At 28.3% G+C, this 11689-nt stretch overlaps 3 protein-coding genes across 3 annotated transcripts; all 3 read right to left on the reverse strand.

The window, feature by feature from the left end:
* Positions 1–2360: 2360 nt before the first annotated feature.
* LOC110627846 (acid phosphatase 1) lies at positions 2361–3525 on the reverse strand. The gene is made up of 3 exons (XM_021774222.2): positions 3070–3525; positions 2722–2931; positions 2361–2656 (listed from the first exon to the last, which is right to left on the reverse strand). The coding sequence occupies exons 1-3, from the start codon at positions 3453–3455 to the stop codon at positions 2479–2481; spliced, it is 774 nt and encodes a 257-aa protein (XP_021629914.1). The 5' UTR covers positions 3456–3525; the 3' UTR covers positions 2361–2478.
* A 2397-nt stretch (positions 3526–5922) lies between these two features.
* On the reverse strand, positions 5923–7687 carry LOC110628476. The gene is made up of 2 exons (XM_021775139.2): positions 6746–7687; positions 5923–6561 (listed from the first exon to the last, which is right to left on the reverse strand). The coding sequence occupies exons 1-2, from the start codon at positions 6747–6749 to the stop codon at positions 6233–6235; spliced, it is 333 nt and encodes a 110-aa protein (XP_021630831.1). The 5' UTR covers positions 6750–7687; the 3' UTR covers positions 5923–6232.
* A 1664-nt stretch (positions 7688–9351) lies between these two features.
* Positions 9352–11561, reverse strand: LOC110628477 (60S ribosomal protein L23). Its single transcript, XM_021775140.2, has 4 exons — positions 11410–11561; positions 11029–11313; positions 10184–10225; positions 9352–9673 (listed from the first exon to the last, which is right to left on the reverse strand). Exons 1-4 carry the CDS (start codon positions 11420–11422, stop codon positions 9591–9593), a joined length of 423 nt encoding a protein of 140 aa, XP_021630832.1. The 5' UTR covers positions 11423–11561; the 3' UTR covers positions 9352–9590.
* Between the last annotated feature and the right edge of the window lie 128 nt (positions 11562–11689).

The following is an 11689-nucleotide window of genomic DNA, read 5'->3' on the forward strand; positions in this document are numbered from 1 at the left end:
TATTATTTAAATGTTAATATTATTTTGATACTAGTTACTTATTATTTTAATATAAATGTAAAAATATTATAATTTTATTTATAAAAATTAAAATTTAAATTAAAAATAAAATTAAAAGTTAAAAAAATCAAAATAAAAATTGAAATCAAATTAAAATTATAATAAAATTGCTTATAGAATCATACAAAAATTATGTTAAAAATTTAATTTTAATTATAGTTTTTAAAAATTAAAAAAATATTTTATTTTTAATTCTTAATAAAAAAATATTAAAACCAAAATTCAATTAACATTCATAAATTTAACCGAAATACATTTAAATAAGATTGTGAGACTTTTAATTTGTGAAGTAGCTTTTTTAATTATTAATATATTATAATAAAATATTTATATTATATTAATTTAAAAATATTATATTTTATAATAATAATTTTTTTATAATTTTAATATTGTAATATTTAATAAATTTTATTATTAATTTTTAAATAAAAAATTACTGGTATTATATAATTTTAAAGTTTAATTTTATTGTAATTAGATATATAAAAACAATTCGATTATGATTAGATGTATAAAAATAATTTATCGTATAATATATATTTATATAATAATAAATTTTTTATTATTTTAAGAAATTAATATATTAATATTATAATTAAATAATACAAATAATTTTGTATACATTTAATCACATGATAATATTATTTAATAATTCTCCAAAGTATTAAGATAAATTAAAAATAGTTATTATATTTTATAAAAATATTTTTAATATATAAGAGTTTAATAATAAAAAACTGCATATAAAAAATATTTACAATTATAATATTAATATTATCCTATACAAGATCACTTTATAGTATACATTTATTCAATAATATAATTTTTTATTATTTTAATAAATTAATACAGTAATTCTGTAATTAAATAATATCAGTAATTTTATATATATTTAATATTATTTTATAACTCTGCAACCAGTTATAAATAGTTATTATATTTTATAAAAATATTTTTAATATATAAAAATATTATAAAAGTTAATAATAAAGAAATGCACATAAAAATATTTAGAATTATAATATTATTCTGCTATTAAATTTATACAAAATTATTTAATTAAATTAATTACTTAATTTATTTATTTATTTTAATATATTATAAACAATTTATATAAAATATTTAAAATTATTATATTATCGTGTTGTTAAATGTTATATGAAAATATAAATTGTTTATAATTTATAAAAAAAATAAACTAATTAATTTAATTACAGAATAAATTAATTAAATATATTATTTCTGATAAATTATAAATAATCAGATCATCACATATAATATTTAATTATAATATAATTTTATTTTATAATTCTAAATAACAGTTAAATTTAATTTTTATAATTTTAAATATTAATATTAATTAATTAATTTATTTATTGATTATTTAAATCACATCATAATATTATTTTATAATTCTAAATAACAGGCAATAAAAAATAAATTTAATTTTTATAATTTTAAATATTTATATTAATTAATTAATTTATCTATTTTTTATTAATTATTTAATTTAATACTTATATATATATATATATGTATTTAAAAATAATAAATAAATTTATAATTAATATTATTTAATTATTAAATTAACATAATATAAATATTTTATTATAATATATTAATAATTAAATAATAATAAAAATTAATCACAGATAGTAAACACTTTAAGTCACGTTCAGGCCACAATTTATAAAAAAAGAAAATAAATAATGTCTGGCGTCTTTTAGAGTGGCGCCAAGTCCTGCTGCTGGCGCCTGTTTAATAAACGCCAAACAATTTTTTCGGTGCAATCTCGCACCCCAATCCTAAATCCACGAATACTTTTTTCTTTAACTCCAAAATCTACAAAATAAAAATCACCTAACCCTAAATTGGCAAAATGCCGGGCATAAAATATGACAAAATGGATGCATGTGGCAGCCTCGCAGAGAACATTGGAGTTTGATTGATATTGCGAAAACTTGTTGAAGTTGTCTCCCACGAAGGTAACACCAGGCCAGGAGCCAAATTGAAGAGTGGAAGGGCCAAATATACGTATATATAAATAAATCTTAATTTATATTTAATATTTTCACATTTGTATCTTTTTTCTTTATAAAATTACATATCTTTACTTCATTCTTTATGTATATACTTCTATATAAATTTCATCCACATTCTTCATGTTGCTTAATTTTAATATTTTATACTTTTTATTAAAAATTCATTAATTTTCGTATTAAAATGAGATGGTAACAAATGCATAGAAATTCTCACCATTTTTTTGCATATGGCATTTGATCATCTTGTAAAATCAAGAGTGAAAAAACAACAATAACAATATGTAGGATGATTATTATTTTTAACAAGCATTTAGGATACAAATTACATAAGTCTCAGTATCTTAATTAATAATAAATTAAGTTTGAAATTAGGCAGCTAGGGAAGGTAGTACATAGAATTTGGCAACTTGAAAGTTCTTTTAGCACTTGGTAGACCTCCAAAGCTGCTCCACTGATCTCCAATAATTCCCCATATGCGGTATCCTTCGTCCGCCAATTGCTTTCTTGCCCAGCATTTGTATTCTTGCACTTTCATGAACTCATCATCAAGACCCCTGCATTTATACAATACCATAAAAACAATGTAATATATTATAACCAAATAGGCGAATGGACATACCTTAGTATGAGACTGGACCATCCATGATACCCAACATTAATAAGGTTATCTACGGTGACAGATCTTAAGATTTCACTTCTTGAAGAGATAAGAAAGATTTTGACCCCTTTGTTTTTTATCTCGTTGAAAAGATTAAGGGTGTGATCTAGAGCTGGTGCCTTGCTTTCCTTCATCCATTCTTCCAACAATGTTGTGTTCAACTTCTCTCCCCTAGTTTTCATTTCCATTTCACAATCCATTAGCTTGCATTAATGAGCGATCTAAGCCAAATAAGTAGTAAAAATATTTGGATTCATGTCTGAGTGCATATATAATAAATTTTTCTCGAAATAGATAATATATACTTACCCAAAGTTGTGTTTCTTGAAGAAAGGAATGGTGGACAAAAGGGTATCATCAACATCAAAAATCCAAGCATCTTTACCATCACCTTCCATAGTGCAGCAAGTGCTGAGGTAGAGCTTGACCTCTTCAATGGCTCTCTGAGAATCTGCTTCATACTGAGCAGATGTCATGTAATGCTTGATGTAATCTATACATTCCTGAGGCACAACCTCAAATTCTCTAATGTTGTTGATCTCCACATTAATCCTCCAACTCTCACAATAGTTCTTCAAGCTTGATGATTTCAGCCCATAATGTTTCCTGTTCTGCTTCAAAATGTTCCAATCTGCTGTAACTAGCCCAATGCAGAGGCTTGTCAAAGCCAATGCTAGCACTAGGTGTCTTCCCATTTGCAGAGAGGGAGATGGAGAGAGAGAGAGATTTCTTGTTTTTGGCAGAATGGGTTTGGGGATTTGATTGATTAAATCTTAGCAGTTGATGAAGGAGCGTTATGGGTCACATGGGATGTGGGGCACAATGGACAACTGGACATTGTTGTTGCTTTGAAATTCATAATGGGTAATAATTTTTTTTTTTTTTGAAAGCAAATGGGTAATAATAATTTTAAAAGTTTTGATTATAGAAATGAGACATAAATATTAAATATAATTAATAAATTATATAATAAGAGATAATTTTATTAAATGACTTAAAATTAATAATAACAATAATTGTCTGCCCAACAGAAACGCGCTTCAAATCATTTGACATTATTATGCAAAAAAAAAAAAAAAAAACAACAATCTCAGTTGTTTAATTCTAAATGCTTAATTACATGATTAAGCATAAGTTTGTGCCACCATTCTTGCCGTCAGACACGGACTTTTGTCTTCAATATTATTGTCTAAAGAAGAAAAAAAGCAACGGTCAAAAAAAAAGGAAAAAAAGCAACGGTAAAAAAAAAGGGAAAAAAAAGTTATTTGCACATTTGATTTCGATATTACGATTACGAATCCGTTTATTTCAAAAAAAGTATGCGTTTACAAAATATTTCTCAATAAATTTATTTTTTATTATTAAATTTAAAAATAAAATATATTAATAAATTTATATATTAGAGTTAATAAAATTATTAAAAATGTAAAAAGTAATTTTCTTTATTGAGAAAAAGTCAATTTTCTTAAAAATATTTTTTAAATTAATTTTTTAAAGTGTCTAAATATAAGAAAATATGAAAAATATTTTTAAAAAAGTTATTTTTTATAATTTAATTTGATAATAAAATATTTTTTATTGATAATATCTTTTGTATACTCTAAATATTAGAAAAATTGTGAAACAACCGAAGCATTAAGAGTTGGCAGTGAAGAAATACACCTTAGAATATATTTTTTATATTAAAATTTTGTTTATTTATTATACCAAAAAAAATTATGTTAATTTTTAAGAATATAAAATATATTTTTTCTTAATTAAAATAAACTAATGGATGTGTAGATCTCATGAATTATATTTATAACTTTTTTTTAAAGTTTTTTCTTTAAACCATCTCTTCTTTAATTTATGATTGTTTAGAAAAAATATAATTTATAATTTTACCTTTAATTTTATTTTTTAAATAATATTTAGTTTTAATTGAAACCAACTTCTGTAATAATTTAATAATAATTTCCTCAATATTGATATTGCACAATATACACTTACAAATATATTATGTATTGCCAATTGTACAACTTTGACAAAATTCTAAGAAAAAAGACTCGATAATCATGATACTCAATACTCAAAATAACAGAAAACTCGCTTTATGTATCTAGTTGAATTTCTTATGACATTTTAAATTATCGTTAAAAAATATTATACAGTAGATTTTCATTCCACCTATAATTACAGAGTCTCTTATCTACTAATTAATACTAATCAAATTTATAAGAGAGTCACTGATTGACTCTATCGATATAAAAGTAAAACATACATAAAGTTAGAAGGTATACATCATGTTTGTCATTAATAAAGAAAATTAAAAGAATTTACCATTTTAAAAAATCATTAATCACTCATTTTACATGGTTCATTTTATACTAAAAATATTTAAATAAATTTTTATAAAATTTCAATTATTTTATGATAAAAAAATTTTAAATTAAAAAAGATCGAATTCTTTTAATTTTAAATAAAAAATTATTAAAAAAAATTAATTGAGTTGAATTTTTACGAAATAAAATTAATAAAGGATAAAAGTTAAATATTTTAAAAATATTCATAAATTTTAAAAAATTATATAATGTACGTTAATAATTTTTTTAATATATGTTGTAATTATGCGATTAATTTTTTATTAATGTAAATACTATACTTAAAAATAATGATTCAACTTTATTTATAAAATTAAAATGAATTATTTCTATTTTACAAATCACCTTAAAACTTCTACCATGAACTATTGAATCATATAAGTGATTAGCGATCAACTATTTTATTTATTAATTATTAATAATTAGTTATTTATATAAAAATAAAAAATATTTTTTAAATATAAATTGATAAAAAAAAATATAAACATATAATGAAAAAGTAATAATAAGTGAGGATTTATATATCAATGGATGAGATATTAAGTCTCCATTTATTTTTAAAAAATAATTTATTTAAAAAATATTTTATTTATTTTTAATACATCACACCAAACATAATCTAAACATGTGACAGAAACAAAAATAATGAACTAAATAGTATATGTTTTAAAATATTTGGATTAAATTGATATTGATAATAAAATTTAATGACTAAATTATAAATTTTTCTTAGATATATTAATTAAAAGTATATCCTAAATGGGGCGGTGAATGAACCTAGAGAATCCTAGAAGCCCGTGGGTCACACGCTTTTCCTTCCCAAAAGGGTCAGGAATCCATTTCTGTAAACAAAGAACAAGCAGCAAGGAATGAAGAACAATTGAAAACAAGCACAGATTGATTAAAACAACATGGCTCAGATTCTATACAACCACCCCATCTCACAGTAAAGCATAGCAACATTATTGAGAAAAAGCTTGTTTATATGACAAATGGGTAATGGGTTGATCAAGAAAATACTCCCAGCATCTTGAGAAAAAAGCTTGTTTATATGACAAATGGACCTGTGAACCAACTGATAACAACCAGCTGACTTATTAAGAGGAGAACTTTCATTGAGAACCCTTTGATGGATGATGGCCATGGCAGAGACCATCATCAAAATTCAGAGAATAGCTATAAAGATCATAGCTGTATTGTATACTGCTCCTTTGCCACCCCAAAGCTTGCTTCCATTTTGTTCTGAACTTCAATACAAGCTTCTTCAAGACATGCAACCCACAGCAACAACTAAATGATAGTCTTCTACCTTTTGCATTACCAAGTGTAATAGCAGACTCGGTGCTCGCAATTCTCTTTCCCCATTTCTGAATCTGGTTTTTCTTAACACTTTGCAGACTCAAAATCTTCATTGCTAGGTTCTTTCTCAACTCCAGATGTCCTGTAATCCAAGGAAAAAGCTTGTAACACAATAAGAATAAGAGAAAACCACAAGTTGAGCTTTCAAGTATCAATGCCAATTTGTAGGCAGCACTATCAATGGCATTAGATGTCATTCTCCTATTAGTGGAGCCCAAAAAGATATTATCATCAAAGGAACATTCAATTTTACTTATGCCACTTACTCATTTTGGGACCCAACGTGAAGAGGATAGAGACATGCACCTATGTGATGATATGCACTTTTACTCTGGCCAGAAAAAGTAGCTAGCGTTTATCTTCTTCTCGTTTACCTTCTATTTTACTCATGGTTGGTGAACTTTCCGGGAATCATATGTAAAAAAATGAAAAAGAAAAAGAATAAAGAAAAGGAAAGATGGGGTTTTGCTCTAATATAAAGGTTCACACCGTCCATACCTAAAAAGTGAGATAGACCTGATATAATCAGAGTCATGTGTTTTAAGAACTTTATGGCGTTTTCAGTTCATGAATGGCTTAGATTACTCTTCATATTAAGAAGGGACCACAAAGAGTGGAAAAATATTTTTGTGGGGCAGAAAATCTGATGCATTACAAAAGAATTGATCCTTTTCTTGTATAAGCAAGAAGTGAGATCAGGAGTATAAGTGATCATCAGGAAGAGAAAATTAAACACAATACTTAGAATGAACAAGAATGGATACACCTATTCAAAGTTCAGACATCCTCAAAGCGGTGGTTTCCTGTTTAGATTGGAATCAACCTCTGCAGAAACAACCACTTCTTCAGAAAGGTAGATTGGAATCAAACTCCACAGAAACAACCACCACTTCACAAAGGAAGAGTCCAAATTCAAACTATTATTCAATGTACCGGATCATGAGTCATACTGGGCGAAAATTTTGAAAAGCTTTAAAGAAGGGACACAAATGAAATACAATACAAGAATTGATTCTAAGTTTTACAGGAAAAAAATGGCCCTAAGTTTTTAGGTATCAAGCAACTCACTTGATAACAAGACATAAACCTTTTCCAGGCAAACCTCTAGGGACTTTAATTACATACGTATTTGGATGTCCATCACTGTTGACACAGAAAATTTATTAGTTAGCTCTTTAGTTTTTAAAAAATACATTAAACATCTCTGAAATTTTAAAAATCTATTAATTAGTCTCTCTGTTAATTTTATTATTTTATAAAATTTAATTCTTTCAAAATTAATATATTCGAAAAGTTATTAAAAAAAATATTAAGTGAATAAAAATTATGAGACATAGAGAGTATTAAATACAGGAGAAGGAAAATTTTATGGCCCGAAAAGAGCCAACTTCAAAACATTGGCAAAGAAAGGCTATAAAAGAAACTGTTATAATAAACAGGAAGCTACTTGGAAAGACATGTAAAGGAAAGATGCTCAACAATGTGCTCAACTTTCAAATGCTGTTAGCACCACACATTACATAAGAGCCACTAACATCAAAGACAAAAAGACAACAACTTCTGAGCTGGACATACATCAGATGCAACGGCTGTAAGATTTCAGCAAAAGAGTTCCTCAATTATCTTTAATGCTTAAGCATGCATTACAATGAAGGCAAAAGCCATAAGGGTCCGACGGGAACACAATTAAACCATAAGGCTCATGTTTTTAGAGTGCATAGCTTGTTTCTGTCAAGGAATTCTATTAACTAGATGAACCTCACAGTAGAAAAGCCTCCCCCTGCTCCCCCATGAATAATTTCCACTGATTCATTTTACATGGTTGAGGCAGGCTTCTTCAAGAAAAGGTGCTTGCACAGGTTGCGACTTAGATTTTGACAAATTTAGCATGTGGTGGTGGGGAAGGTTGAAAATATTTAGAATCCTTTTGATCCTTCCTACCTAGGACACAACTGCAATATCTGCATAATTAACCAAATATCAATTGATAATGAAAACTATTGAATATGTTGTGCCAAGAATTATGTTCTCCTCTCTATTTGTTGAGATACAACCTGAACACAGGCGAACTACAACACCATACATCTGCATCTTTAATAAGAAACCTGCTCATGACAGGCAGTTTTATATTATGATGATACTTACAGTTGGTTTTGGAAAGAGTTAATTAGAGGAGGATTTTGCTAAACAACAGGCTGTTTATATTCCACACGAACTAAACATCTCCTCTGAGGTTTTCTTCCTTTTAACCTTTTTTTTTTCAAAAAAATAAAGGTACTTGGAGGAAAGGATCTGGCTAAATTGAATGATGCCATATAGTGAATGCACAACCATAACAAGTCTATAAGGTAAATCCTTTCTAAAGTAAACGATATTAAACAAGTGTATGTTAATAAACGATAAACTTTCATTAGGGCGTGGAGAAGTTTTCTAAAGTAAAATAAACGGAAGGTTTTAAAATATTACTAATCCATCAATTTGATAAGTTAAAAATAGTTAAAAAGGTTTTAAAGCCTCTGCAAACCATCTCTTCTTTAAATAACGTTCCTTCCAAATAATAAAAAACCTTGTAATAGAATCGAAATTATAAAAATAAAGTAAAATTTTCTAAAAACCTGTGGACGTGATGGAAATCCTCTCAAAACAATAGAATGGAGCACATCGGAATTTTATAATAGGCAGACTTATATCATGGCCTCGTCGTTCTGCAATAAAATGAAACGAACACTTTGACCCAAAAAAAAAATAATAAAAGGAATTGAAATCTATGACGATCACGAATGTATCATTAAGGAATGCCACATTTCGCTGGCACTCATCAGCACCAACTTATCAACAAATCGATTCTCTAAGTGCATGCAATCGTCAAGAATTAGTGTTAAGTGCTCTGACCATCATCACCACTTTGATTTGCTAGGGCACGTATCAAATTATTCTCAAGTGCACGATATCAACATGAAATAAAATACAGAGAAAAACAAAATTGCTTACCCGACACATTTTCATTCTGTCCTAAATTAAATAAACCTTACAAGCAGAGTAATACTTCCCGAACATCATATAACCTAAAGCCACAAACAAACCATGAATCATAACAGTAGAAATTCACTCTCAGACGATAGCATTGGCAGCACTAGCAATCCTTGGCCACAAATCAGCACATTCTTTTCCAATGGGCCCAGTAATAGCAGATCCTACAGTCATTGGAAACAAATATTTTGTTTATTTATTTATTTTCTGATATAAAGCAAGAACAGTACAACATACTCCATCCAAAATCCCTTGAGAACTCCAAGATACAAACAACCCTGACACTGCAACTTTAATTATAGATCTCTCCTTGAACCTATAACCATAGAGGTATATTGTTTCAAATGAACACACAAATTATGACATGCTCTGAAACTGCTTTTTTTTTTTTGTCCTCCCAAGTTTATGCACCATCATTTATAAAATTGGTAATCTTTCAATGAATTGCATCTTATAACAAAGTCATTCCCAAATCCCTAAACATGAAATTGAAAGTTTAGAATCCCATTTTAAAAAAGCAAGAATCATATCGCTGAGAGAATAGGACACCAAATAAGTGAAAATAGAAGTTGGAAAAGTAATTAGCTTTGATCAAAATCAATGATTTTCATTAGCAATCCAAAGCACATTATTTTCGTATTATAATTATATATAAATAAATAAATATTCAGTACCTTTCATCTCTCCCTTGGGATTCACAATGACACCAGCATTGTCTGCAAAAACAAGAAACTAGGACTTAGAAACTTGAAAATTTTCCTCCCTAAGAATGGGGGAAATGCAGACAACAGAAGGCAAAATAATAACAGTACCAAATTAAACATAACGTACTAACGACAATTATGAACTACTTTCCACATCAAAGTCCAACACAACAACAAGATCAATCATAGCAACCACATACACAAAAGGCAGAATGAAAGCAAGAGGAAGCTTTGAATTCACTTGTCTCTCTTTATTTTTTCCAGGTAGTCACATATATTATCAGGTCGCTACGCAGGAAGTCAACCAGTATAACTCGATCAAACACCAATAAGAACCCATGGAAGCATAACATGAGAGAAGTAAGCTCTTTAGAAGAAACAAAAAGAACGCAACTTATGAAAGGAGAAAAGCATGACCCTGCTGCAATTCATTAATTTCAGATATACTAGAAAACCAAGATCATTTGCACTTCTTATAGGCTATTTAATTTCACTAAACCTGATTTAGAGCATACCCTCCTGCGATAAATTAGAGAATTTACTGGGAGACAGGTGGAACAATGCTAAAGAAGCAAATCATGCTGTTTACAACTGGCAATTTATTTTATATATGCTTCTAATTATAAGTGGATAATAAATCAACATGGCCACTCCATATCAAGAAGCAACAAGAACACTAACCAGGAAAAAAAAAGAAGCTAGAAAGCGCAATCTTGACAACATGCTCTATTTAAACGCAGAATCTACCAAAAACTAAATTGTAAACCTCAAAATCAAGCAAAGCGCAACTGAGCAGTAGCAGAAAAGGGGCGAACCTTCAAAATACATGTAGACGCCATCCTTTCTACGCCAGGGCTTACGCTGCCTGACGATGACGGCTGGCATGACCTTCTTCCTGAGATCTGGCTTCCCTTTCTTCACGGTGGCCATCACCATGTCTCCAACGCAAGCCGATGGCAAGCGGTTGAGGCGGCCCTTGATTCCTTTCACCGAAATGATGTACAGATTCTTCGCTCCAGTGTTATCGGCACAGTTCACCGTCGCTGCGACTGGCAGACCCAGCGACATCCTGAACTTGTTCCCAGCAGATCCACCTCTTCCTAAAAAATAACAACAAAAGTTTAAAAAGCGAATACTAATAATCGTTTATGGAGTTTGTTTGACAAGTGAGAAAACGAGGGAAAATCAGGCTCTACCTCGCTTCGACATTTTGTGCTGTCTCTAGCTATGACCTCACTGGAAAAGCAGAAAGGATGTGCCACATACCGTAGGTCGTGCATATATTTGCTCTAGGGTTTTGACTACTTACTATTGCACGGCACCGTTTCAGTGTATCTCGACGCTGTCGTTTGAATCCCAAGATTTCTTTATAGATAAAAATTTACCGTTTTATCCCTTTTCGGTTAATACCAGGCTGCCTTTGCTAACGAATAACGATGCACTGCCCTGCCTCTGCTCCCTCCCTCTGCTTCCTCG

This window comes from Manihot esculenta, chromosome 12 (assembly GCF_001659605.2).
Source record: "Manihot esculenta cultivar AM560-2 chromosome 12, M.esculenta_v8, whole genome shotgun sequence".
Lineage (NCBI taxonomy): Eukaryota > Viridiplantae > Streptophyta > Magnoliopsida > Malpighiales > Euphorbiaceae > Manihot > Manihot esculenta.